The sequence below is a fragment of the Capra hircus genome, chromosome 3, assembly GCF_001704415.2.
Source record: "Capra hircus breed San Clemente chromosome 3, ASM170441v1, whole genome shotgun sequence".
Lineage (NCBI taxonomy): Eukaryota > Metazoa > Chordata > Mammalia > Artiodactyla > Bovidae > Capra > Capra hircus.
Genome location: NC_030810.1, coordinates 1,190,823 through 1,218,517, shown reverse-complemented (window position 1 = coordinate 1,218,517; position 27,695 = coordinate 1,190,823). Strand labels below are relative to the sequence as shown.

The 27,695-nt window shown below is 68.0% G+C and overlaps 1 protein-coding gene across 1 annotated transcript; it reads left to right on the top strand.

Annotated features, from left to right (window-relative positions):
- GPC1 (glypican 1) lies at positions 1-27,658 on the top strand. The gene is made up of 9 exons (XM_018040085.1): positions 1-373; positions 20,750-20,908; positions 22,677-23,068; positions 23,624-23,789; positions 24,472-24,602; positions 24,683-24,802; positions 24,889-25,022; positions 25,354-25,529; positions 25,985-27,658. The coding sequence occupies exons 1-9, from the start codon at positions 208-210 to the stop codon at positions 26,218-26,220; spliced, it is 1,680 nt and encodes a 559-aa protein (XP_017895574.1). The 5' UTR covers positions 1-207; the 3' UTR covers positions 26,221-27,658.

The following is a 27,695-nucleotide window of genomic DNA, read 5'->3' as shown; positions in this document are numbered from 1 at the left end:
GCGCGCTCGCCTGCCGCGCTCTGGGGCCGCCCGAGCCAGCGGCCGGACCTCGCGCCCCGCGCGCCCCGCGCCCCGCCGGCTTTTGTTGTCTCCGCCTCCCAGGCCGCCGGCGCCTCCGGACCGCCAGCCGAGTGCGCGGGGACCTTGGCTCTGCCCTTCGCGGGCGGGGGCTGCGCGGGCCCGGCCGGGGGCGCCGCCGGCACCGCCATGGAGCTCCGGGCCCGAGGCTGGTGGCTGCTGTACGCGGCCGCCGTGCTGGTCGCCTGCGCCCGCGGGGACCCTGCCAGCAAGAGTCGGAGCTGCGGGGAAGTGCGCCAGATCTACGGGGCCAAGGGCTTCAGCCTGAGCGATGTGCCCCAGGCGGAGATCTCGGGTGAGTGACCCGCGCGCCCGGAGCGCCGCTGCGCCCCCTCCTCTCTCCCGCCCTGCGCCCCCGCGCCCCGCGCCGCCCTCCCTCCGCCCGGGTCTCCTCCACTCCGCCCGGCCTTCCCCGGCCGCCGACGCGCACACACTGGCCCCTTCCCCGCGGAGCTGTCCTCGCCGCGCAGCCAACGGGGCGCTCCCCGACCCGGCGAGTCCTCCAGGGCAGCTTGGGCTGAGCCGCTGAGTCGGCTGTGGGGGCGCAGAAGACCGCGGCCGTGGGCTCCGGACTCCCCCGGGGCCGTGCGGTCCTTCCCCGGAGGCTCCTGGGGTCGGCCCGCGGATTCCCGGGGGTCCCCAGCAGAGACATCCTCGGGGTCCCGGCGAGGCAGGGAGCGAGCTGTGCGCTTGGGGAGGGGCGAGGGCCGGGGCGGACGGGCGCGACCTCGGCCAGCGGGAGCGGAACGCCGCCTCGCGGGGACTCCTGCCTGGGGAACTTGTGCTCGCCTGGCGCTCCGGGCCGCCTCCGGCGGGGAGTCCAGCTGCAGGTGGTCGGCGCCTTGGATCCCGCCCAGGGGCCGTGCCGTTTCTTTGTAAGAGCAGCGCCGTCGCAGGCGGCCTGGGCCGTGCAGCTGCCCGCAGTCCTGCACACCCTTCTGCGGGCCTCGGAGGAGCTGTAGGGACCGGAGCGGGGGTGAGGGGGAGCGCGGAGTCTGCGGAGCTCGCAGACACTCCCCCCACCCCCAGGCTCCTTCCTCAAGCTGCAAACGTGTCCAGAGCTGCACCGGGCGTGCACGGCGGTGCAGGGTTCCCGGGACCGGGGTGGAGGGGGGCGGCCGGGAGCAGAGTTCCAGGCTCCTGCCCTGGGGACGCCTCCCAAGCCGGGGCGGGGGGTGGCGGGGTGGGGAGCGGGGAGAGACCACACTAACGTGGTCACACGGGGCGCGGGGAAGGACCGCAGCCACAGGAATTCTGAATGAGAGGGGAGAGTGAGGGCTGCGTCCATGGCCGGGCCTGGCTGGGGAACGGGAGGTGGGGGGCAGCCAGGCCCTTGACCCCTGCCCCCAGGAGGGCAGAACCCACAGAACACTGCCTGGGCTCCTTGCCAGCCCCCTGCCCGGGGCTCTGGAGATCCCCCCTCTCAAGTCCCCCAGGCAGGCCTTCCGAGCTTCTGCTGACAGAGACCTGCCGTTGATCGTCAGAGCTGCCTCCTCCCTTGGAGGGGCAATTTTGGTGGGTGCGTCTGGGCACTCGGGACCAGCACAAGACCCCCTGCACAGTCGGTTCAGGCTCTCCCCCGACCCTGCCCCATGCTAGGGCCGGAGGCCTGGAAATGCTTGACCTTTTGGGTGAATCCCCGAGCCTCAGGGTCTCCCAGCCCCAGCCTCCCAGCCCCAGCCTCGGCTGGCACCCCCAAGACCCCTGGACTCCACAGCCCCCCCTCAGAAGCCCACTCCCACGCGGCCTTTATGTCCTTGGGGGCCGTCCTACTCTCGATCGCACCCACAGGCCTCTGTCCCAGTTAGGCCGAGACACAGGGTGGCAGGGTTTGGGCAGCCGCCAAGGGCTGGGAGCGCGGCGGGCAGGCTAGGGAAGGCAAGGCGGGTTGGCGGCCAGGCCTCCTTGGACTGCAGGGTGCAGGCGCTTCAGGGCCCGGGACCGGCAAAGCGCGCTGCTGTGCATGTGATGGGGGACTTTGCAACTGGGGAGCGTGGTGCCAGCCGCGGCTCCGGGTGCCGCCCTCACGGGGCCTCCCTGCCTGGACTCTCTGTGACTCCTCCGCCCCAGCTTCCGGGGGTCCTGTGGCTGCACCCCGCCCCCCTGAGTGCCCCGCAGGGCCCAGGCACCGAGAAGAGTGCCAGCGCCACGTGGGGTGAAGGAAGCAGGGTGACCTCCCAAGGCAGCGGCCGGCCCTGTGCTCTCCTCCTGCTCCGGCAGCTTGGTGCGGCTCCGCGGGCCGGGCGCCCCCTGGTGGCCGCTTGGCGGCACGACGGTCTCCTGGAGCCGGGCCTTCCGTGTTGTCTTGGGGGCCGGTGGGTGCCTGGGGATCCCGCGGGGGTGGGCGCCTGAGTTGGCTGGTGGGGTGGAGGCTCCGTGTTTCCCAGGACTGGAGGGGAGGGAGGACGGCCCTGGGCCTGTGGGCGACCTTTCCAGCCTCCACCTCCCCAGGGGGTAGAAACTCCGTGGGCTCACGAAAGAGGGGCCGTCAGAGCACGAGGGGCTTCTGTTTGTGACCTGTGCAGTTTTTTGGATGGACAGCCAGGCTCAGCCAGGGTGAGGAGGGCAGCCATCACATTTTACAGGGGGGCCTCCCCCCAGCCAGAGCCCTGCGTAGAAAGTGAGAGGGAGCCGCCCCTCAGCCTCAGTCCGCCTGCAACGGCTGGGAAAAGCCCAGCCCCAGGCTGCATCTCAGTCACAGGACATGCACACACCCATACATGCATGCACACACACACATGCGTGTATACATGTGATGCACACACACACCTGCATACCCGTGCACACATACACGTGCAAACACACGCACACATGTGCACACACATGCACACACATGCACACATATGTGTGTACAGGTGCCTGTGGTCTCTCGGCCTTCACCTAGGGGCTTGCTCCCGGGGCACCTGCTGGCTCTCCTGACCCTTTGATGCCACGGTTCATCATGGCCTCTCTGACCCTTCACTAGGGTCCTGGGGGCAGAGGCGCATCTGTCTGTTCTGTTCTCTGCGGCAGCCGCAGAACCTCGCCCAGTTCCTGGCACGGAGTCGGTTCTCAGTCCACACCCACACACGTCCCACTTTATGCCCGGCCACGGTGGGGGCCGTGGGAGGCGGAGGGCCGGGCCGAGGAAGAAGGACCTGGCTGTCCGGCTTTGGGGTTGGAGGTTGGAGGGGAGCCCGGCACTGTCAGCGGCTCCTCGGCTCTGGGACCCCAGCTGCCCAGGGGCCCCCAGCAGGGGCCACCGCTCAGGCCTCCCAGCAGAAACCATTGCTTCACCGTGCCACCTGCCCAAGGCTGTCGCTCGGCCACAGTCAGCTGGCCTCGCACAGACCGCCTGGTGCCCAGCCCAGCCGCAGACCAGACAGTGCTCATCCCGCCCTGTTGAGACTGGGTCCCCAGGTGGTCTCCAGCCTCCTCTGAGCCGCTGCTTTGGCTCCTCACCCCTGGAGCCGCTGCGGTTTCATCATCCCCAGCCTGAGGACAAGGCTGGAGGGCGGGGGAAGAAGGGTGGGGACCCAGGGGAGCCAGGAGCCGACAGGCCACTGCGTGATGCAACGGCCTGGGCCCCCGCTGGAGCCCCGGCACGCTGCCGCGCTTCCCGGAGGGGCAGGGCGTCCTCCCTGGGCCTGGGCGCAAAGGCCAGCCCTGTTGCAGGCGCTCTCCCGGCCCCCGTTTCTCCACATGTGACAACGGACACAGTCAGGACCCCCCCCCCCGAAGGCCGCGGAGGGAAAGCGCGCCAGCCCTGTGTGCTCTGGGGGCTGCTTCCAGCCCTGGAGCCCACTCAGGCCCTTCCAGCAGTGCTGTCTAGCAGGTGGAAGCGCCATCCTGCCCCGGACTCAGGGGTCACTCCCCAGGACCATCTGCCAGGTGCAGGGGATAGGGGGTCTGGACCTGACTCGGGGGTCACTCCCTGGCACTGTCCAGTGGGACGGGGGGTCTGGACCTGACTCAGGGGTCACTCCCCAGGACTGTCTGGCGGGTGCAGGGGGTGGGGGATCTGGACCTGACTCTGGGGTCACTCCCCGGGACCGTCTGGCAGGTGCAGGGGGTGGGGGGGGGGTCTGGACCTGACTCGGGAGTCACTCCCTGGCACTGTCCAGTGGGTGGGGGGGTCTGGACCTGACTCAGGGGTGACTCCCCAGGACCATCTGGCAGATGCAGGGGTTGTGGGGGTCTGGACCTGATTCAGGGGTCATTCCCCGGGACTGTCTGGCAGGTGCAGGGGTGGGGGGTCTGGACTTGATTCAAGGGTCACTCCCCAGGACTGTCCAGTGGGTGGGGGGTCTGGACCTGACTCAGGAGTCACTCCCTGGCACTGTCCAGTTGGGTGGGGGGGTCTGGACCTGACTCAGGAATCACTCCCCAGGACTGTCTGGCGGGTACAGGGGGTGGGGTGCCTGGACCTGACTCGGGGGTCACTCCCCGGGACCGTCCGGCGAGTGCAATGGTGGGGGCCTGGACCTGACTCAGGGGTGAGTACCCGAGGCCAAGAAGCCCCGCCACTTCTCCAGCTCCACACTCACCCACTGGGCGCTCAGGTCCAGAGCCCAGTGTGCTGACCCCCAGGCCTGTGGCACTAACGGCTGAGCAGTGCTGGGCTCTGGGCTTCTGGACGCCTCATGCCACCCCAGCCTGGAGGGCTGCCAGCTGCCCTCTCCACAGCTCCCCTGGTCCCAGCCCCCCTCTCAGACCAGAAGCCTCTGCACTGACCCCTCCCGGGGGCCTCCGTGCCCCTCCCTCACTGGGCTGACGGCAGCCCGGCCGCCTTGCCCACAGGTGCACCCCTGGCCAGTCCCGGCGCCTGTCCAGTGAAGGCCCGCCGCCCCTGCCTTGCTCAGGAGAGCTCCTCCAGGGGCGTGACCCTTGGTGTGCCCCACGGGTGGCACGGCTGTGACCCTCGGGGCAGGCCTGGAGTGTCCCCAGCACCATAGCAAGCCAGGTTCCCCGGCAGTCACGGGGATGTCCTGTCCAGGGTGGGTGACTCCGGAGGGCTGGCCAGAGGTCTCAGTAAACTGGCCCCGTGTTGGCCCTAGTTAGGAACAGCGTGAGCCTGAGGTGGACAGGCCTCCTGGCAGAGGGGCTGGGGCACGCTGGCCCGGCGGCAGGCGGACCCCGGAGCCGGGGAGGGGAGCACAGAGTGGGTGTGGGCGCATTGGGCCTCTTCTCAGCTCCCTAGAGACACGGGCATGGGTGCCCGCCCGGCCAGGCCAGGCCAGGGGGACAGGCCTTGCCAGGTCAGGTCGGGTCCCGGCCAGGACTCGCCCCCTGGAGAGAGGCCGGCCGGCTCTCCCCGAGGCCTCAGCTTATTTCTGAAACATTTCAGACCAGGACTCAGGACCAGGCCCGTGCCTGGTGCCTGCCCTGACCACATCCAGCCACCAGGCTAGTCCTGTGGGGCCAGGCCCCTGCCCACGTTCAGGTGGGGCTCCAATGCAGGGCCACCCACCCTGTGCCGGCTGGCGGCCTTCTCATCGCGTGCGTCTAGGAACAGGCCTGGGCAGGAGCCCCGAGCTGCCTGCAGCCTCTGGGCAGGGCTGATTCGGGCGGGGTGGGGGCCACGGCTGTCCGCTGTCTCCCCCTGTGGGGTGGGGGGTGCCGGCCTGTCCTCCCTGCCGTGGCCTCTGCCCTGGGGGTACAGCCGGACCTCCCACTCTCCTGACTTCCTGCTCCAGCCTCGGGTGCGGGGGCACCCTGGGTGTGAGGGGTGTGGACCTGCTCCGCTGGCAGGAAGCGTGAGAGCCTGGGCAGGTCGGGGAGCCCCTGCGGGGCTAGGCCAGCCCCAGCCCAGCCCGCGTCTGCCTGTGGCCTCGGCGTCGGTTCCCACTGTCCTGGCACACACACGTCCTCCCGCAGGCTGGCCCCTGGCCCACCCGAACCAGCGTCCCTCGGGGGCGTGGTTCCCGGTGTCCCGAGGGCCCCCACCCCGCTCTGGGGGCTCTCTGCCCCCCAGGGTGCTCCCCAGACCGGACAGCCTCAGCAGTGAGGTCTCTGGGCACTGGCTGCATGGTGCTGGGCTGGGCTGGGCACTGGGACCCAGGCACGAAGCCGCTTTCCCGGGGCTGCCCATGGAGATGCCCCAGGCTAGGCGGCTCCATGGCAGGGGCTGTGGTCTTGCAGTGCGGGAGCTGGAAGTCTGAGATCTCCGTGGTTCCTCCCAAGACCGCACAGGAAGGCTTGCTCGGGTCTCCTCTGCTTCGGGAGGTGGTGGGCGACCCTTGGTCTAAGGGGTCTCCGCTTCGTCTTTACAAGGCCTGTGCCAGCCTGTGTCCGGATTCCATCTTATGGAAATAAGGACACCAGTCCCATCAAGTTAGGAGGAGAGCAGTTACATCTGCCGAAGAAGGCAGTGGCACCCCACTCCAGTGGGCTGCAGTCCATAGGGTCGTGAAGAGTCAGACACGACTGAGCGACTTCACTTTCACTTTTCACTTTCATGCATTGAAAGAAACGGCAACCCACTCCAGTGTTCTTGCCTGGAGAATCCCAGGGACGGGGGAGCCTGGTGGGCTGCCGTCTATGGGGTCGCACAGAGTCGGACACAGCTGAAGTGACTGAGCAGCAGCAGCAGCCCCAGTTACGTCTGCAAAGACCCCAAACTCAAACGAGGCCCCATCCTCAGGTCCAAGGGTTTGATGTGTGGACTAGGGACAAGGTTCAGTCAAGGTCAGGGGTGTTTCTCATCCGGTGAGCAGGGCTCCTGGGCTCTGGGTGCTCCCTGAGGGGTGGGGGACTCCCCGGGCCAGGGCCTCAGTGCAGCTGACAGGGTGAGGGGCCAGGCCACCCTTAGCTCGCTCCTCACCCTCACTGGCCTGCAAGCATCTCAGAAAGTGGCCAGGGCCTTCCCTGCCCCCGTGGGCCTGAACGTCTCCATCGGAATCGGGGAGGAGGGAGGGAGCAGGGTCCTCTGCCTCTGACCTTCCCGACCTGCTGAGGCGTCTCCCTGGTGGCAGGGACCACCCAGAACTTAGTGGTCAGTGAGGGCCCGTCGTGAGGACCTCCACAGTAGGCAGGGCCACCAGGCTGGGACCATCGTGACTCAGTGGCTCTGGTTTGCGTGGACAGGCTTGGTTTCCCCACCGATGCTTGGGAGGCCCTGGGAGGGGATACAGTGCGGGGCTGGAGTGAGTGTGTAGGGGCGGGAGTGAGTGGGGGGTGGGGGGCGGGAGTGAGGGGGGGCGGGGGCTGGCTCCTGGCTCCGGAGGACCCAGGCTGCTCCTTTGTGCTGAACGATCCCGGGTTCTGGAGGCTTGGCCGGGTGACAGGACAGCCCCGGGGGCTCCCCCACGCGCTGTCCCCTCACCCCGCCCCATCTCAGCCTCACAGAGGCCACGGCTGGAAGGAGGGGCCCTGGGCGGCTAGTGGGGACGGCCAGAGCCCTGGGAGGCTGTGCTGTGCCAGGCCCCCGGCCCCGCAGGTAGACGGGGTGAGCACAGCCAGGCCTGGGCCGAGGGGAGGACGGGGCCGGAGCTGGCCACACAGGAGGCCCTGCGGAAGCACCGGCTCCAGGCCCTGCCTTCTGCAGCCCGTCTACCCACCAGGTGCCCACGAGCCAGGCCAGGCCCGGGTTCGTGGCCCTGCCTCCTTCCTCTACTCCCTGGCCTCTGCCCGGCCCTTGCCCGGCAGCTAGTCCCGCCCAGCCTTCCGGAGCTGGCAGGTTAGGGGGCTTGCAGGGCAGGCCGAGTGCCACTTGGTCCAACCACTTAGTGGGTCGGGGGGGAAACTGGGTCCCAGCAAGAGGTCCCCACTGCTCAGGGCCCTGTCCCTGGAGTGGCTGCTCCCCCATGGCCTCCCTGCCCTGGCCTCGCTGTGCCCCCGGTGCGTGGTGTGGGCACCAACGGGGTGCCCAAGAAGGGAGCAGGTCAGGGGTGGGGCCATCACGGGGCACTGGGGGGGCATCTGTGTGGCTCTGTCCATGGGCGCTGGGCACGTGTTCCAGGTTGTGGGGCGTGGTCAGTCAGAGGATGGAGCTGGGGGTGAGGTCACAGAGCCCCTCGCACCCGCCTTGGCAGACTCCAAGGACCGACTTCTCCAAGGCTGGGGGGCAGGTGGCCAGTCCCAGGTGGGGCCGGGGCCAGCAGAGGAGCGGGGCCCATGAGACCCCCAAGTGGACCTGGGCCACAGGACAGCCTCCTGAAGTCAGAGCTGGTCCTGCTGACGGCGCCTGAGGTTTGAGCCCCACCCACCAGGAAGTTCTGGCAAGAGGCGAGGACCCTCACCCTCCCACCCATCCATCCTTCACTGCTCCGCACACACCCGTAAGCCACGGACCCCCTCCACAGGGTCAGAGTCTAGTGAGCTGGGGTTGCGAGGCCCCCCAGCCCCCGCAGCCCAGGGCCTAGCCGTCAGCGGCTGTACCCCGCACCTGTGTGCCCAGCTGTTGGCCTGGGGCGTGTGTGACCACAGTCACACCCTCAGTTAGCCCAGCGGCCTGAGGGGTAGGTCAGCACGTCTCCCTCCCACATGGGCAGCCAGCCCTGGACAAGTGCCCCTGCGCCTCCCCAGCGGCGACATTCCTTGGGCTCACTGTCAGCCCAGGAGCCTGTGGCAGCAGGCCCCTGGGCGCCTCCCAGCCAAGGCACGCACCCTTGGGGGCCAGCCTTCCCGGCTAAGCACACCCTGGGCACCCAGGGCCGCCTGCAGCGCTCCGGGTCCCTGTGCTGAGCCATGCGCTGCATCTGTGTGGCCTGGAGCGATGGGCTCCGGGTGCCCATCCAGGCTCTGGGCCGCGGGGAGGGCCTCCCGCCACCTGTGACCGCCCACAGACCCCCCGGGACACGGTTACACCCCCTGCCATAGGGCTGGCTCAGGCGCTCACGCCCGCCTCCCGTTGGCTGCAGAGTTTGGGACGCACTGGACCCACAGTCATATTTTAGAGGCTCTTACGACGTTTAGCCCCACCATCCCCAACCCCCTCCCTTGGCCTGGCAGTGGCTGTCCCCAAGGCACTCAGGCGCCACGGCAACCTCTCTTCAAGTGACCTAACACCCAGGTGACCTCCCTGTCACTGTGTATTTGGGGGCTGGGGGGACACTGGGGCAGCTGCGGGTCAGACGCACAGCTGACCGCCCTCCCCCAGGGTAAAGCGGTGTCCCCAGCCAGGAGCAGTTCCCTGGGGCCATGTGTGGTCATCACAGTGTGCAGGGCAGGGGACAGGGAGACCACGGGCCCCGTGGAGTGCAGGTCACTCCTGAACAGGTCAAGGGGCGGCTTCCAGAAACACTGGTCGCACCTCACGGGAAGCACTTGAACCACAGGTCTAGACAGGACGCAGTCAGCGCCCAGGGGAGCAGAGCGGAGGGGGCAGCCTTCTGATTAGGGCCAGGACAGGCTTCCGGGCTGGGGTGGGTTCAGCTCTAGAAAGACCGGCGACTGCGGTGGACAGACTCAGGTGTGATGGCAGGTCATTTGAGGCTGGGGTCCTCAACCAGGGTGCCCGGGGGAAGCCCAGGCTTAGGAATCCAGGAGTTCACGGACTCGACTGAGAAAGACAGTACAGTCTCTTTCTTGCCTGGAGAATCCCATGGACAGAGACAGTCCTTTTTTGCTCACCTTTAGCCAGAATTTAGCGCTTCTTGTCATTATGAACAAGGTGGCGATGGCATTCTGGAGTCCGGGGCGCGCTCACCGCGACTGCCCCCTGCCCCGCGTCTGGAGCGGCCGCTCACCGCGGACTGCTGGGTCCCCTGCCCCTTTGCGTCTGGAGTCCGGGGCTCGCTCACCGCGGACTGCTGGGTCCCCCTGCCCCTTTACTTCTCGAGCAGATGTCTCCAGGTGCCGCTTCCACTCATGCAGCTTCGAATTCCTGGTGGGTGTCAGCCAGCTCGCAGGCACCGCCTTGCTTGCCCGTTTATCACATTTCAACAAGTCACATCACCACACCTGCGGCTTCCTTCACTACCCCCTGCATAATCTTTTCTTTCCTAAGTGTTATTCTGAGAAAGGGTCTGCGGGCTTCAGTGGACAGTTAAGGGCACAGAGGAAGGAGGCCTCTGCGTGGTGGGCTGGACCCTCAGGTGGGTCCTGGCGGGGCCCTGTCTGTTCCAGGAGAGCCTGTGGGCCAGGGTTGGGGGTGTGGGGCACACAGATCAGTCCAGTCCTTTGGAGAGTCCTTGAGCTCCTACTGCGTGCCCGGCACTGTCCTTGGTGCTGAAACGCAGCCACAGTGCTCTCTCTGCAGGCACTGGGCGGCTGTCAGAGGTCTCACATGAGCTGCAGCTCTGCCGGCCGTGGCGACCACGTGTTACTTTTGTAAGTTACAAGTAGAGAGAACCTGTGCAGGGTTAGATGGATACATGTGGTCTACAAGCCTCACAGCTGGCAAAGGGCTTGTGTGCCAGTGCAGGAGACATGAGGCCCAGGTGCGATCCCCGGTGGGGAAGCTCCCCTGGAGGAGGGCACGGCAACCCACTCCAGTGTTCTTGCCTGGAGAAGCCCATGGATAGAGGAGCCTGGCAGGCTGTGGTCCATGGGGTCGCACAGAGTCGGACATGACTGAGCGACCTAGCACGCACGTGTGGGGTACCATCATATACGCCCCCCCACCTTAACTGTAAGCAAAGACCCACACTGCACGACCACTCTCGCTGAGAGCCTGGTCTTCCTGCCCTGCCCTCCCTGGGGACTTGAGATGCTCGTGCGGCCACAGCTCCCCTCCCAGCCCGAGGGCCCTGCGCTGCCCGTGCAGGACTCTTCCCTTGGTGGACCGCCCACCCCCAGCTGTTCCTGGTTCACGGAGCCCAGCCCCCAGCCCCTCTGCTATCTGGAGTTTCCAGCTGGAGGCCAGGGGTCATGGGTGCACTTGGCGTGCAGGGTCAGAGACGGAGGAGGAAGATCCTGAGGCTAGGCACCCAGAGGGGGACACAGAGGACGGCCCTGAGGAGGGTGGGCGCTGCCCACAGGGCTCTGAAGGAGGCAGCCTGCCGGGCTAATGGGCAAAGCCCCTCTCCTGGCGCAGTGGCCATTCCCAGTGGCCGATGTCTTAGGAAAGACGTGGGGCCGTAGCAGAGGCTAAGACCTGGCTGCCCGGACCCAGCCATCCTGCCAGGGTTCAAGCCCAGCTCCACGCTCAAGCGCTGTGTGACCTTGAGCCATTGCTGAACCTTTCTGAGCCTCAGAATGCCTCTCTGTATAACAGGGATGGTAGCAGCGCCTGCCACGTGGAGTGGCTGTGAGACTGGGTTCTCGTGTGGCATGCACAGCACAGGGCAGCCAGGGTGCACGTGTGTCTTGGGGGCGTCACGTCAGGGTGCACCTGTTGGAGGCCCAGCCTGTGTCCAGAGGCAGGGAGACTGACTCCTGGGGGTGAGGCAGGTCGGCCTACCCCGGCCAGGCCCCGGGGCCCTGCTGGGGGTCAGCGGGGCATGGGCTGGAGGCGGGGGACTGCCTGCCGGGGGTCAGTGGGGTGCGGGCGGGAGGCGGGTCTCCCCGTCGCCGCCACCACGTCCTGGGCGGCGCCATCTCTTGGTGTCTCTGCTCCCACTTGGCTGGTCCAGAGAAGCTAGGAATTTCAAGAAGCGTCAGCTCTGGGACCCCCAGGAGGAGCAGCCCACAGTGTAGAGGATCCCTCCCGCCCCACCGCTCTCCCGCCAAGCCCAGGGCCAGCCAGGAGGGCTCCTGGCGCAACCTTGAGGGCGGCAGCTGGCTTTCAGAAAGGGGTCCAGCAGAGTCTCAGAGGGCGCTGCAGAGAGACGGGAGGCGGTGGGGAGAGGTGCCCGCATGGACCTTGCTCATGGTCAGCTCGCAGCCAGCCTCGGGCCCTGGCGGCCCACGTCAGAGGAGGCCTGTCCTTGCCCAGCTCACTGGAGCCGACCCCTCACTGTCCCTTTGGCCCTTTTGGGGGATGGGGTTGTCTGCCCCAGGAATCCCGGCTGCCCCGGGGCAGGGCCATCCTACCTCTGCCTGGTGGACGTGGCTGGACAGAGTGGGGACCGAGACACCGGGTGCCTGGGGGTCCAGATTCCCGGCCGACCTGGAGACCGTCTCTGACAGATGCTTCAGCTTGACCGTCCCTGAGGAGCTGAGCTGGAGAAGTCAGGAAGCAGGCGGGTCCCACCTTCCCACCTGCCCCCAGGACCCAGAGGAGCCCAGGGTCCCACCTCTGGGGAGCCGGGCAAACAGCAAGTGCTGAGCTCAGTTGACTGCCCAGGGCTGGGAGCCCTGTGCATGTCAGCTTGTGGGGGCCCTTTCCAGTGGCTGTCCTGGCCTCAGTCCCTCCTGGGTGCAGGTGGGGTGGCTGCTGGCCCTGCACGCTCCTGCCAGTGTCCTGGGTCACTGAAGGAATGGTGCAGCCAGCGGGGTGGCCAGGCCTGTGTCTGGTGAGGCCCACTCTGCCCTCATCTTCCAGGAGGCTGGTGGGCCCCTCGGTGCCCGGGACATTCATCTCCTCCCCTTCAGTGAAGACAGGGAGGCCTGCGGGCCGGTAGAAGGAGGCAGCGTTAGGCAGCAGGTCTGAGCCATCGAGCGAGTCTCAGACCCCTCCAGCCTCAGTCTTCTCATCTGTAAGATAGGGATAATTGTATCTTCTGTTGACAGAGATGGTGAGGCCCATCATTCTCCAAGGAGTTTGGGGGCTGTGGGAGGGTAGGCCCCCTCTGACGCCCACCTCCCTGCTTCTGCTGCTAGGCTGGGTGGGGCCTGGGGGCCCCAGAAACGAGTACACACGTGTGCACACGCACCGGTGGTGGGAAGCATGGGTGACGCAGTCAGTCTTCTCCCCACACCCCACAGAGGACTGCCAGATTTAGCAGATAAAACTACTGCAGGCCTGTTTAATAAATTGGTATTTTCAGGTAGTTAATCATTTGAGGGCATGTATCTTGTATATTTAAATTTCAAATAAATAACAGATGTGTTCTTAGGATAAACATCTCCAGATATGTAGTACAAGTATGTCCCAGATATCGGGGAGGGGGCTTTGCGTGCATTTTTGTGGTGAAATATACATAATAAAGTTTCCCACCGTGACGATTTTAAGTGTACGTCCGGTGGCACTGTGGGCACCGACGCTTGTGCAGCTGACCCCACCAACCATTTGCAGAGCTTCCATCTTGCCCCTGCTCTGTACCCACTGAACACTCCCCACCCCCTCAGTCCCTGCTCATCCCCATGCCGCTTCTGTCTCTAGGGGCCCTCACTGAAGCGGAGTCCTGAGTGTTTGTCGTTTTGAGCCTGGCTTGCAGGCTCCGCATCTTGTCTTTGGGGTTGATCCACACTGAGGTGTGCTGGCGCTTGGTGACTCCCTAAGGCTGCGTGGCGTCTGCCCCCTCGTCTGGCTGGGCCCCCATTGTGTCTATCACTTCACCGGACAGTGAAGTGGACGCCTGGGCTCCTTCCCCATTTGGCCTTCGCCTAAAGCCGCTGTGCACGGGGGTGGACAAAATTGCATTCAGGCCCTTGCTGTCAGTGCTTTGGGGCCAGATACTTCCATTCTGGAGAATAATGCACCATTGATCTGAAATGCACATGTAGCTGTGTCCTGACCATGTCTGTGCCCCACCCCAATTGTGCCCTCAGGGCTGGGCTCGGAAGCGCCCATGCGCGGCAGGGAGGTGGGCGATGCTGTGCCTGGAGGTGCTGCCTGGGTGGCGATGCTGGATCTGCACCGGGGTGGGGAGGCACCCCACCTGCTCCTGCCCGGGGCCCTCCAGGCGGGCGGGCCGCGGGTGACCGGCTCGGTGGCAGAGCGTGTCGGCTCCTGCCTCGGCCTCCGCCCTCCTACTCAGGAATTCCCCCGGGACTGGAATCAAGGGCGGCCTTGCGCTGGGAGAGGCGGGGAGGCCCGGGTCCTTCCGGGTCCTGTGCACCAGTCCGGGCTGAGTGCCCTGGGCCCCGGAGTAGCTCTGACAGGAAGAACCGGAGGCGACAGTCATGAGTGTGAAAGGATCCTCGGACCATGCAGGCCCCCAGTGCGCGCTGCACCTCGTCGGGGGGTGGCAGGGCCCCTGGAGGAATGAGGGGGTCCTCGTGGGTGGTGGAAGCACCCCGCCACGCCCCTCGTATCAGCAGGGAGCACCTGCTCTGGGGAGGGGTCAGGTCAGGGGGGTGCTGGCTTTCCAGCGGAGGTGGAGGCCCGAGGCTGCAGGTTTGCAGCTGCGCTGGTGCCCAGCCCCATCTCCTGGAATGCTGGCACGGCCCAGAGAGTCTCTCTTTGGACACAGGTACCTGAGCACCAGGTCCACCTTGGGCATGGGCAGAGCAGCCCCTACCGGCAGGCCCAGCAGCTCTCCGGCTGCCAGGCAGGGTGGCCAGACAGGAAGCCCCCACCGAGGCCACTCACGCTCCGAGAGGTCAGAGGCTGGGCAGGCGCTTTGGCCCAGAGGAACCTGGAAGGCTTCCTGGATGAGGGCTAGACGAATGGGTCTTGAAAGAAAAAGTAGGGCAAAGGGGAGGGTATGTGCGACCTGGGGGCTGGGGGAAGCAGCAGGTCAGATGGGGCGCCAGCAGGGGCGCTGTGACCTTGGACTTGGCTGCCAGGTTTCCTGGGGAGCGGCTGGGTTGAGGGGTTGGTGAGCAGCTGAACCCATTTGTCTGCTCACTGGGCATGGCCGGGGACAACTTCTGTCCCCGAAGGCCCTGCAGTGGCACCAGGGTCTGCTGCGTTCTGGCAAAGCCAGGGGGCTGTGTCCACCACCTCTCCAGGGTCAACAGGCCGGCATGGGGCCTTTGTGAGGAACCTGCTGAGAGGGCCCTGGGACTGCAGCACCCGCTTCTGCTATTCTAGAATATCCTGGGCAGACGCAGCAGAGGGGGCGGCACCGGTCCATCTCCTGGGCTGCTCCCAGCCCAGAGGTTGGGTGGTCAGGCGAGGGAGATGGGAGAGCCATACGGAGCTCGTGTTCCCGGGGCCTCCTGTCAGGGACGGGTCTGCAGCGTCTCAAGTGAGCGCCCTCTGCAGCCTGGCCTGGGCCAAAGATGAGTGAGCCACACGGAGCTTGCCCTGGTGGGCGAGGCTTCCGAGAGACACCTCACTCCCAGGCCCGGAAAGGACCCCGCCGCCCTGCAGCAGGGCCTGGGCTCATGGGCAGAGCAGACACCCCTTAATCCTCAGTTTATTCTGAGGCCTCAGTGTGAGCTGTGGACCCTGAAGCACTGTGGGAAGGCCAGTGGGAGGGGGCCTGGCCCCTCAGCCAGAGCTGGGTCCAGGCCCACATCCAGGGGGGCCTACCGCCTCACCAGGGCAGCCTCCAAGGCCAGTGCCCACTGGCAGGGTGGCCTGCTCAGGGGTCTCCGAGCAGAAAGCAGGCCGCAGGGAGCAGCCTTGTGAGCTGCCTGGGGGAGCCCCCTTGCTCCGGACCTTGGGTGCTGTGGGCTGCCTTCGATAGGCTACTCTGCTGAGAGCTGCCTGTCCAGCAGGTCTCTGTGCAGGCCAGCCTAGGGGGGTCCCGGGCGTGCGGCGCTGCAGGGAGCGGGGCCTTGGCGGGCAGGCCCTGCAGTGGGTCTGGCTTGTGCTGTGGCAGCCGGGACCAGGGCTGAGGCTGCAGGGAGTGGCGGGGACTGGGGAGAGCCAGCCACGGTGACCGCCTAGGCGTGTGGGAGGGGGATCCAGGAGGAGGTGGGGACTGGGCCGGAGCAGGGTGTGGCCAGGCGGGGGCCTTGTATTTCGCAGGGGAAGCAGACAGGACGCTAGGATGCAGACCAGGATCACCGATTCAAGACTAGGGGCGGGTAGAGAGTGCGAGTGGCTGATGGTGGCCTTTGAGCGCCCAGCGTAGGGCTCTGGTCGTTGTCATGGGGAGAGGGGGCTTGCTGGCGGGGGGCTGCCATGCTCATTGGGGAGCGAGCTGGCGCCCCCCCTCGCATCCCCATGCCGGGAGGAGCCCCGTGGGGCAAGAGCCAGGCGGAGGCCCGGGCCGCGGGAAGCTCTGGGGCTGAGTGAGGCCGCAGCGGTTTCCGGGGGAAGGGGGCGGTGCGGCGCGCGGCGGGGCGGGGGCTGCGGGAGGAGGCGGCGCCGCGCGGGGAGCCGCGGTCCCTAACCGTGCGCGCCCGTGCTGCGCGGGGCTGCGCGGGCGGCGGCCGCCAGTGCGTCCCACTCTGCTGCGCTTCCGCTCGCCCGCTCGGCCGCCTCTCCCGGGTGGATCCCAGACCTCCACGCACCAGCGCCCGGAGTCGCACGCCGCCTGCCGGGACCGCCGCCGCCGAAAAGGGGGTTCGGGCTAAGCCCGGGGGCTGGCATCCAAGCGCGGGGACCCGCCGGCGCCCTGCACCGTCTCCGTCTCCGTCGCCCGCCTCCCTCCGGACTTCCATCCCCGGGCGCGTCACCCCCACCCTTCCTACTGATCCTCCTCGCCGCTCACTCCGCTGCCTCCATCACCGTCGCCCAGACCCCACCTTCAGTCCGGCCTACCCCACCTTCGCCCCCAGCGCAAGCCCCTCGCCGTCTCCGTGTGCGCCCCATCGGGCCCCGTCCTCACCGCGCCCATCCGTCCCCCAACTTCGCCCCGTTCCCACGGCCCCCTCCGCTGCCTGCTCGCCACCCCTCCCCGCTCCTGCCGCAGCCCCCTCCTGCAGCAAGCCCCCCTTCCTCCTCCATCAAGCCCGTTTCCCTCGCCTTCGCTCTCGGTAGCCCCCGTGCGCGCCCCGCCTGCCACCCCCAGCCAGGCCCGCCTCGCCCACTGCGGCAAGCCCCTTCCCCGCCAATCGCAGCGCCCCCGGCCCCCCTCCTGCAGCGCGGCCCCCCTCCCCTCGGCGCTGCCGCGCCCACTGCGCCAGCGCCCGCTCCTCGCTGCGCCAGGAGCGCGGCCGCCTCTCCAGACCGCGCCGGCTGCGGCTCCGCGCGTGCGGCCCTCTGTTCCTGGCCGGCGGCCGCTGAAGCCCTGGAGCTCGGCCTTTGTCCCGCCGCCCGCGCTACCGCCCCGCGGCAGCGGGGTCCCGGACGGGCCGGAGGCACGGACCTCTCCCGCCCGGCCCCGGGGTGTCGCACACCCCCTGAGTTTCGGGTTCCCGCCGGTGACGGAGGCGCGGCGGCGGCGGCTGCGGGCCGGCTCGGTGATGCTGGCAGGTGGCCGGAATGGTGGAGGGGCTTGGGGCCGGCGGTGAGGTGCTCCGAGGGGGATAGGGGAGCGGGGCGGGGACGGTTGCGAGGTCTGTTGCCGCGTTAGGAACCCGGGAGGGTGGCGGTTGAAAAGCTCTGTCCGCGGTGGGTCTGTGGCTGGCCCCCGGGTGGACCCCAGCCCTCAGGGCTGACCCTGCCGCAGACGGAAGCCAGGGACAGACGCCTCTCCGGTGGGAGGTGGGGCGGGGTGAGGAGATGCAAAAAGGCGGCCTGGGGCTACCATGGTGGGCAGTGCCCAGGGGACCCGGGGTTGCTTGTCCGGTGCCTCCCCACCACGTCCAGGCTGGTGGACGTGCCCTGGGGGGTCCTGCAGCCCATCGGAGCAGGAGTGGGCACGGACAGTCGTCCAGAGAAGGGTCTGCAGCTTGGGGAAAGGCTCTGCCCACCCCGCCCCTCCTCAGGAGGCCCGCGGGGTCCAGGGCAGAGTGGAAGGGCGGGGTGGCCAGGGCCCCTCCCTGCTCTTCCAGCCCCAGCCTCCTCTGGTGTTTGGGGGCCCCAGTGCCCGGAGCTGCCTGCATAACTGTGTTCCGAGGGGTCTGGGGAGGCTGGCTGTCCCACTGAATCAGCCAGCGCATCCTGGAGGTGGCTGGGGGAGCTGGTGCCTAGCACCCGATCGTGCCTTCAGACGCTGGTGCCGCAGGCGGTCTGGTGCTCCTGTGTGAGGCGCAGAAGCTTCTGGAAAGACGGGCTTGGCCTGGCGCCATCTTCCCGCTGCAGTCTCCTTGGGAGGGCTCCCAGGCACCAGTCAGGACTGCTGGGCTGGGCTGGCACAGATACGCGCTCTGTCCAGCCTAGGAGGTGAGGACCACCGCTGGCATGGGGTCTTGGGCTCCAGTGCTGGGGTCACAGAGCTGGTGGGGGTGAGGAGGGCCGTGGGCGTGTGCACAGGTGGCAGGAGGCGTGAGCCTCAAAGATGTCTAAGCCGTAGTGATGGGACCTAGCACCAAGGAGTCTGGGGGAACTCCGGGAGGTCAGAATATGGGGGTGCGGCTACGTAGTCTGCTTGCTGTCAGCAAGGGGAGGACCTGCTGTGGGGTCAGGAAGCAAGTGTGGGTGTTTCAACCTGGGGAGGGCAGCGGGGGCACTCGGAAACGTGCGGGTGGGGCACAGAGGTGGGGCAGAAAACCCAGCATGAAACGGTCCTCCCCTCTCACACCCCCCAAAAACCTGGATCATGAAAGGAGGTGCCACAAAGAGGAAAGGGAGAATTCTAGAAGGATCTAGGTGGCTGTCGAAGGAGCAGCAGCTGCTGAGAAAAACAGGAGGGGCCATTGTGGATTAGCCTGGAGTGTGGAGTCAGTGCAGGTGGGAGGGGTCAGCGGGCAGGGGGGTCAAGCTGATGCCTTCCACTGGGGATGGGAGGGGGTCGGAAGGGGGAAAGTGGTGAGGAGAGGGGTGGACTGGGCAGCTCTAAGGTGGACGGGAAGCCAGCCGCGCCCCCACCTGGCCCAAGGACCCCTCCCCACCCTCCAGCTGTTTAGCCGAGGTGGGGTTTGGGGATGGAGATTTGAAATGATGGGAAGAAAATTGCATCCGTCTGCCTTGCACACCTCCAGGGACCCGGAGCTCATTACCTCCTCACACCGGCAGACCCCCCCCCGACCCACCCCCCCACTATTTGGCCAAGATGGGGGAGCAGGCCTGCTGTGCAGGAAGGCGCCCTGCAGAGTCTGCCCTCTGCCCGGCAGGTGTCCTGACCCACGGGTGACGCCGGGGCACGGGCCCTGACCACCGGCCACCACGTCCGCCCCGCAGCGGCTCGGGGCGCCTCGGCCCAGCCCGCCCGGGGCCCCAGGCCGGCGCCCAGGCTCTGGCTCCGTGTCTTCACTCCCGTGTGTGTCCACCGAGGGAGGGAGGGACGGGGGCTGTGCTGGGGCGGCCGGGAGAACGCAGGCGCCCGGGCGGCTGGACGAGGTGGCAGGGCAGGGGCCAGGGCCGGCAGCTCCCTCCCAGTTGTGGGCGGTGCCCAGGAGCCCCTCCAAGCCCACCCAGAGGGGGCTTCCTGTGTGTCCTGGATCAGGGGTCGGGGGAGGGATCAGGTTCGATTAGGAAGGTTGGGGAGGGAGACAGCCTTGCCAACCTGGGACGCCGCCCCCAAAACCCACCCCATGGCGCAAGTGCTTAGGTGCTGGCAGCTTGCAGCCCCCTGCCCACCCACCACTGCCTGGCCCTTGCCGCCTGCCCCCAGCTCACCCCCCACGGGGCTGGTGGTCACAGGCAGCAGGGGAGGCGTGCTCCTGGCCCGTAGTTGGCAGGGAGGCTCAGGCCCGTCTGACTGGGTGCACAGCCTCCGGCACCCGGGAGACGGCCAGTCTCTGCCAGCTGGCCTCAAGGAGACCCCAGGCTCGCTGTCCTGCACCCCCTCCCCCCGCTGTGAAGGGCCAGGCCAAGGTCACAGTCAGCAACAGCCAAGAGAAGGAAGAATCCGAGGAATCGGGCGCCTCCTCTGGTTCCAGCCCCCCTGCCGGGTGGTGCCTGCTCACCCCCCCCCCACTCCTGCCCCAGAAGCTCTGCTGATCAGACCGGGTGCCCAGGCCTCTGACCCCAGCCCCACATGGCCTCCATCCAGGCCGGACCCCTGAGACCACTCCACTCTGCCCACCCCAGGCCGGCACAGGAGAGATTCTTCTCTTGCACTGCTCCGACAGGAACTGTGGCCTGTGCGGGGTGAACCATGGCAGGCTGGGAGCTGGGGGTGGTGGGCTGAGGCAGCTCAGTGGGTGTGGGGCCTGAAATCGGGCAGCCTGAGCCGCTTGGCCCTTCACTGTGTAACTTTGGACACGAAACCTAACCTCAGCCAGCCTGTTTCCTGGTCTGCAAAGTGGGTTCACAGCACCGACTCAAAACCTGGACCGGCACATTTTGAAAGGTGCACCCTGCACCACAGGGGCCACCGGGCCAGCCTCAGTGCTGCCCTGGCGCTGCCGTGAGCTGGGCCACCAGGAGCCAGTGCGTGGGCAGCAGCAGGGGGCGGTGGGGGCCCTGAGGGGCCTAGGTGTGTCCTGCTGAGCGGGGGGGCTCACAGCAGGGCCCCATTGGACGTGCTTCTCGCTTGTCCTGGCGAGAGGCCCCTGCCTCTGGCCAGCCCAGAGCTGTGGGTGGGCAGCCCCCCAGCCTGCAGGGCTGCCCGCCCTCGGTGGGCCGGCGCCCCGAGGTGCTGTGGCGGAGGCTGGGGCTGTCCTGCCCCTCAGGGGTCCTCTTGTCCCCCTGCCCTCAGCCTGGACACGGGAGGGCTGCCAGCAGTCCTGGACGCCCCTCGCCCTCCTCCATGAACCTGGAGTCTGGCGGGGCCCCCCGCACCCACAGGTCCTGCGGCCTCTGTGCTGAGTTCAGGAGTTGAGCTGAGCTGCTCCAGGCGCCTGGGACACCTCTTCACCTGGATGGGGGCAGGGAGGGAGGCTGGGAGCGGCACCCCACACCCCTGCCCTGGCTCTCAGCCTCCCCACCCCCAGGGGCCTGGGGGACGAATTCTGCCGAGGGCAGCGAGGCCCCTGTGGGGCCCAGGCCCTTCCCGGGCCTGCCTCCCCCAGGCGGGCCCCCACCCCCGCTGTGCCCCTTCCCGGGGCCAGCCCCCCCACCCCCACTCCTGCTCTCCCTCACGCCAGCCCCTCCCCACAGGCGAGCATCTACGAATCTGCCCCCAAGGCTACACCTGCTGCACGAGCGAGATGGAGGGGAACCTGGCCAACCGCAGCCGTGCTGAGCTGGAGACAGCGCTCCTGGAAGGCAGCCGGGCGCTGCAAGCCACGCTGGCCGCCCAGCAGCGGGGCTTTGACGGTGAGCAGGCTCGGGGGCCGCAGACACTCTTGGCAGGGGTGGGCCAGAGCGGGGCGTTAGCAGATCGCCTGCAGGCCTCTTCATCTGCTCAAGGAGCCAGCATGTCTGTCCCGTCAGCCCTCCAGAGGGGATCCTCCGCCTTCAGGTGGCTCCCCGGCACCCAGAGCTCTCCCAGCATCTGCCAGGGACTGGCCTGAGGCGGGCCACCAGGCTCTGGAGCCGGGAGCTCTGCGTGAGGACCACAGGGCGCGGCGAGCGGGGGGCCCATGGTGTGGTCCCGGTGTCTCCGGGGCAGCCGTGTGTGGGTCAGCGGTTCCCTCCAGGCTTGGCCATCACGTCTGGGCCCAGAGCGAGGATGGGCCCCTCGGAGGGGGCGGCGGCAGGGGCCCCCGGAAGCAACTGAGCTGCTGTCAGAGCCTGCACGTCACCCGCTCAGGACACTCACTGTGTTAAAAGCAGTTCTTCACCCGCTTCCAGTCCCACCTGGGCCCCCCACCCCTCTGCGTGCCACCTCCCACCCCAGCCCCACCCCTGCACCTGGTCCGGCCACCCTAGGTCTCCCCAGCAGCCCTCCCCAGGCCGCCTGGCACAGGGGGCCCTGGTCTGAAGCACTCCAGGCCCTGAGCCCAGCGGGCCCACGCTGGCTGTGTTCCAGGACACAGCTCTCAGGCTGCAGCCACCGGGGCCGTCATCTCCTGAGAATGGGGGGGCGGGGCAGGGGGCCGGGCATGGGCATGGTGGCCCCACGACCACCCTGTGTGCTTCTGGGCTGGTCGTGAGCTGCAGACAGCCTGTCTGGAGGCCGGGCTAGGGTGGGGACCAGGCCCCCGGAGGGTACAGGAATATGGACTGGCTGCTTCCTCCCACAGCCCCCACCCAGCCAGGGTCGCGCCAGGGTCTCCTGCCCAAGGCCTTGGGTGGGGCGGGTGTGGGCACTGGTCTGGGGGCCACAAGCCTGACATCTCCACAGCCTCAGAGCAGAGCTGAGCTGGCCTGGACACCCGAGGGTGGGCCTGGGTGGGGAGGGGCGGCCGCAGCTTGTGAGGATGCGTCTGCATGGGTGGGTGGTGTGCCCTGTCCCCTGCAGTCTCCCTGCTGAGAGGAGGATGATGTGGGGGCCCCGGTTCTCAGCACATAGGACAGAAGCATTTCCCCCAAACCCCCGACACTCACCCCGTACCTCCACGGCCCTGTCTGGACTCTGGACATGTCCTGAGGGCTGCAGGGGGCCCTCTCCAGACCACCTGGCAGGTCGGCTTCCAGAACCAGATGGAGCGCCGCGTAGAGAGGCAGGAGGGCAGGAAGCCCAGGAGAGCCCCAGAGACCCGCGGGGTGGAGGATGGACAGAGACACACAGTGGGGGACTCAAGACTCCCCAGGATGGGGGGCTGGCTGGGTGACAGTGGAGGGAGGAAGGAGAGCTGCTGGGAAGGAGAGCAGGTGAGGGGCGCCCAGGGCCCTCCCCCTGTGGGTCCCACCCCAACTCTGCACCTTCCTGCCCTCGGAAGCAGTCCCTTCGAGGTGCTTACGTGGGGCTCAGGTCAGAAATAGACGCTGGACACTGCAGTCCCCAGGCCAGGAGGGGAGTGCTCAGGACGCCATCGGGGCCGGCATCCAGGGCCCCCACAGGTTCTGATGGCTCAGAGCACCGGGGGTGGGGGGGGAGGTCGCCAGCGGAGCCCGCAGGAGTGCTGGTCAGGGCTGCCGCAGCACGTGGAGTGGGCAGAGGGCCCCGGAAGGCCTCACGCCCACCTCCCCCCGCGCCCAGATCACTTCCAGCGCCTGTTGAACGACTCAGAGCGCGCGCTGCAGGAGGCCTTCCCGGGCGCCTTCGGAGAGCTGTACACGCAGAACGCCAAGGCCTTCCGCGACCTGTACGCCGAACTGCGCCTCTACTACGGCGGCGCCAACCTGCATCTGCAGGAGACGCTGGCCGAGTTCTGGGCGCGCCTGCTCGAGCGCCTCTTCCGGCAGCTGCACCCGCAGCTGCTGCTGCCTGACGACTACCTGGACTGCCTGGGCAAGCAGGCCGAGCCGCTGCGGCCCTTCGGCGAGGCCCCCCGCGAGCTGCGCCTGCGCGCCACCCGCGCCTTCGTGGCGGCGCGCGCCTTCGTGCAGGGCCTGGGCGTGGCCGGCGACGTGGTGCGCAAGGTGGCCAAGGTGCGCGCCGCGGCCCCGCCCCTGCCCCGAGGGAGTGTTGTGGGACCCGGGTTGTCGGAGCGGGAAGGGGAGGGGCCTGGGACTGGCCGCACCGGCGGCTCCAGGGATCCGGTGGACCGGACGTGAGAGGGCTGCTCGCTCCTAGGTGGAGCGGCAGAGTGAGGTGTCCGGTGGGGGGGTGGGGGAGGGCATAAGCGTCAGACCCCTACGGGGCTGGGCAGAACCCAGCTCTCCACCCCCACCTCCCCAGCGAGGGCCCTCAGTAGTCGCCCCGGCCTCGGTGCCCTCGTCTGCATGGCGGGCAGTGTTCCCGCTTCCCTGGGGAGGTTTCGTGACCGCAGTGTTCCCGGCGGAGTCCCAGCACGGCGACCGGACTGGTTGGACTGAGTGCGCCCCGTCCCCGCCCCTGCCGGCCTGCAGGCCTGCTTGGTCATCTGGGAGGACACACGGCCCCGGAAAAGGCCCCGCCACGGTGGGGCAGACCCGGGCACCCTGACTCCCGCCGGGGGTGATCGCGTGCTGTGGCTTCGCGGTCAGACTGCCTTGGCCCTGCAGGTGCCCCTGAGCCGCGAGTGCTCGCGGGCCGTCATGAAGCTGGTGTACTGCGCCCACTGCCTGGGGGTGCCTGGCGCCCGGCCCTGCCCCGACTACTGCCGCAACGTGCTCAAGGGCTGCCTAGCCAACCAGGCCGACCTGGACGCCGAGTGGGGGAGCCTCCTGGGTGAGCCCCCGCTGCCCCGACTGCCCTCAGGGGGCTGGCCTCCAGAGCACGTGGTCCCCGAGGCGGGGGGCAGGGTTCCCTCTGGGTCTCCCAAAGGAAGGTGCTATGGCCAGCCGCCCGGAGGGCGCCCTGGGGGCCAGGTTCCTGTCCTTGCCCACTGAGTGAGCACGCCGAGGTATACACGTGAGACGCACGCAGGGCGGCCCACGCCTGAATTACCGTGGGCGTTGCTGCCAGGGGGTGAGCCGGCTGGCATGTGCAGACGTGAGGTGGGTCTCCAGACACACGCACCAACACGCCTGCACTCGTGTGTGCATCTGCTTGTGCGAGGTGAGCCAGCACGCATCCGTATTGACCCCCGTGGTGACACAGGCCAGCACACATACACGCCGAAACACACACTAACGTGGACGTGTGATGGCGTGATGCAAACGTGAGACGTGAGGCGACGTGTGCACACAGTGGGCCAGGTGTACGTGTATGTGCCGACAGGTGTAAGCTTAGAAACACGTGCTCAGCCTATACACGCATGCCAGCACATACAGGAGCTCACGTGTAGGTGGGCTGGCCTGCAGTGAGCAGACACAGAAATGCTGCGGGCTGACAGGCCTGTGTGTAGCTCAGCCATGGGCCAGCGTGCGGCCATGCAGAGCGCCCCGTGTTTCTGTTCACGCTGGCCCAGACTCCATGGTGCTCATCACGGACAAGTTCTGGGGCCCGTCGGGTGCGGAGAGTGTCATCGGCGGCGTGCACTACTGGCTGGCAGAGGCCATCAACGCCCTCCAGGACAACAGTGACACACTCACGGCCAAGGTGCGGCAGGAGGGGAGCAGGGGGCAGGGGGGGCCCGGATGCGGCCTCGCGCCCATCAGGACCCCTGCGTGCTCCCCTAGGTCATCCAGGGCTGCGGGAACCCCAAGGTGAATCCCCAGGGCCCTGGGCCCAAGGAGAAGTGGTCCAGGGGCAAGCTGGCACTGCAGGAGAGGCCGCCCGCCGGCACGCTGCAGAAGCTGGTGAGTGGCCTCTGCTGGGTGGGCCCAGGGTGGAGAGGGCGGGGCAGGCTGGCGGGGGCGTCTGGTGGCCTGACCACTGCCCGCAGGTCTCCGAAGCCAAGGCACAGCTCCGAGACGCTCAAGACTTCTGGATCAGCCTCCCGGGGACACTGTGCAGCGAGAAGCTGGCCATGAGCTCAGCCAGTGACGAGCGCTGCTGGAATGGGATGGCCAAGGGCCGGTGAGTGTCCCGCCGCTCTGGCCCCTCGGCTTGTCCGTGGCCCCGGGTGTGTCATGCCCTGCACCAAGTCTGACGTGGGACACCCCGCGGGACCCAGAGCCGGGACGAGGGCCAGGTCCCCACCGCGTACACACGCTCAGTGTTTCCACGCTCTGCTGCAGGGGCCTGTGTGGGCTCCTGGCAGCCCTTGAAGGCTTCGGGAGATGGGGAGGGGGTCTCAGACTTGCCACTACCCTGACTGGAGGAGCGAGGGCTGGATGGGTGTTGCTGGGGCCAGGCCCCTTTGTGGGGAGCAGGACAGTGACCCAGGGCTTGTCTTTCTGGTCTCCAGGTACCTCCCCGAGGTGATGGGTGATGGCCTGGCCAATCAGATTAACAACCCCGAGGTGGAGGTGGACATCACCAAGCCTGACATGACCATCCGCCAGCAGATCATGCAGCTGAAGATCATGACCAACCGCCTGCGCGGCGCCTACAGCGGCAATGACCTGGACTTCCAGGACGCCAGTGAGGGCGGGCGGGGGGTGGGCAATGACCTGGGCCTCCAGGATGCCAGTGAGGGCGGGCGGGGGAGTGGGCAACGACCTGGGCCTCCAGGATGCCAGTGAGGGTGGGCGGGGGGTGTGGGCAACAACCTGGGCCTCCAGGACGCCAGTGAGGGCACCCGGGGTGGGGGTGCCAGGGAGCCCCAGCTGGAAAAGGGTGCAGGGTGGGGGGAGGCCCTAGATAGGGAAAGGTGGGCGGGGGCGGCCCCACCCCGGGGCCCAGGTGGCTCTGAAGGCCCGGCTGATGCCCAACTGTGGTCCCGGTCCCCCACCCTGTTTCCAGCACGGCTGTGAGCCCGCCAGCACATCCGCCCAGCCTCGGCAGGCTCCAGGAACTGCCGTCCCCAGCGCGGGAGGCCCAGGCAGAGGGTCGTGGCCCTCGGGGTCCCCTAGAAACTCCTCCCCTCTCCCCCCCAGGCGACGACGGCAGCGGCTCAGGCAGCGGCGAGGGCTGCCCAGACGAAGTGTGCGGCCGGAAGGTCGGCAGGAAGAGCGCCAGCTCGCGGACGCCGCTGACGCATGCCCTCCCGGGGCTGTCGGAGCGAGAAGGCCAGCAGACCTCGGCCGCGGCCCGCCCCCCGCCCCGCGCCAGCCCCTTGCTGCTCCTGGGGCTCGCCCTGGCCCTTCTGGCAGCCGCTCCCCGGGGGCGGTAACTGCCTCAGCACCCGGGACCGTGGCCAAGGACTGACTTTGCCAAAACCCGCAGCAGACGATATTTAACTCCCTGGGCCGGGAGGCCCCGAAGCGGGACAGGAGGGGTCGCTGAGGGACCCGGCTTGTGACTGTGCTGGGGGCAGGGTGGGGGGCTTCGCCCAGCCCCCCAAGCTTTTACTTTTGTATGGGGCCCTCAGGTCAGCCGGGGACGGTGTGCCCCAAAAGCCATGCGTTTCAGAGACCTCGAGGTGCCGCTGGCCGTCTCTCCCCACAACCCCTGCGGCACCGGGGCGGGTGAGGAGGCCGCCTGACCGGTGTCCGGCTAAGTGCGGGCTGTGCCCTCCTCCCCCGCCACCGAACACCTGGGACTCAGGTGTCTGAAAGCCACGCCCAGTCCTCAGGCCCAAGAACCCCCCAGAGGGTGTCAGGGTTCCCACCAGCGGGCGAGCGGGGCCTTTGGGATTATGCATGAGCCCTGACCCCACCCCCAGGACCCCGTGGGGGCCCCCTCTCAGCAAGGGCGCTGGACTGCGCTCCTGGCCGCCCGCACCGGGACTTCCAGAGACGCCGCCCGCCCCCGCCCTTCCCCACCCCCACCCAGACCAGGGCCACGTCCCAGCTCAGGACGACGCGGACCAGGGCCACAGCCGACCCCTGGCCACAGGGATGCTGGGTGGCTGGGGAAATCTGAGCTCAGGGCCAGCGAGACCCGGCGCCCACACCAAGGGCCTTCCCTTCCCTGACCTTGCCGGCCGCAGGCCAGGGCGCTCGACAGTTAAGGGCTTTCCTAGCCACACCTCCTCAACAAGCCCCTCCCGCCCTTCTCACCCAGAGCTGCCTTCTCGGCCCCTCCCCGGAAGCTGCTGAGGGTCCCAGGTGACCTTCCGCGGCCCCGGGTCTCTGCAGGCTTCTCCGCGAGCCAAGGCCCGCCCTCCTAAGCCCCGTCCACTGCAGGGTCTGGGGAGGGGCCGCTCCCTGCCAGGGAAGGCTCGGGCAGGGCAGGGTGGTCTTGAGGGTCGGGGATGCTGAGGCACGTAGCCACGCCAACCTGCTGACCGGCCCCTGGGCCTGGAGAAGGCTGCTTCCTGCCGCTTTGCTTTTTCTCACCGGGTGGAGGGCTTCCGGGCTCTGGGACACGCGGGGTCCGGGGCTGCTCACACAAACACGCCAACCCTATCAGAACCTTGTGCCAGGGCGGGGTCAGGCCAGGGCCTCCCTGCCTGCAGGTGTGGGCTAGCTGGACTCTCGGCCCGGGGCAGCATCACCGTGTGCCCAGACGGCCACCCCGGCCGGCACTCGGGCCCGCCCTCCCTTCGTTTCTGGACGGGGCGGCCCTGTGTGATCAGTGGCCGGGCCGGCTGTGTCTTGGGCCGCACAGCGTCCACAGGTGACGCGTGTGCTTCGAGTCCTCGTATGAATAAAAGGCTGGAGACCGCGTGTCGCTGCAGTGATCTTGCCGTACCCCGCCTGGCAG

Excerpts from the sequence above, each read along its gene's own strand:
- GPC1 (XM_018040085.1), top strand. The coding sequence starts at position 208 with ATGGAGCTCCGGGCCCGAGGCTGGTGGCTGCTGTACGCGGCCGCCGTG. Across the intron at positions 374-20,749 it reads GCCCCAGGCGGAGATCTCGG|GCGAGCATCTACGAATCTGC; the intron begins GTGAGTGACCCG and ends CCCTCCCCACAG. Across the intron at positions 25,530-25,984 it reads CCTGGACTTCCAGGACGCCA|GCGACGACGGCAGCGGCTCA; the intron begins GTGAGGGCGGGC and ends TCTCCCCCCCAG.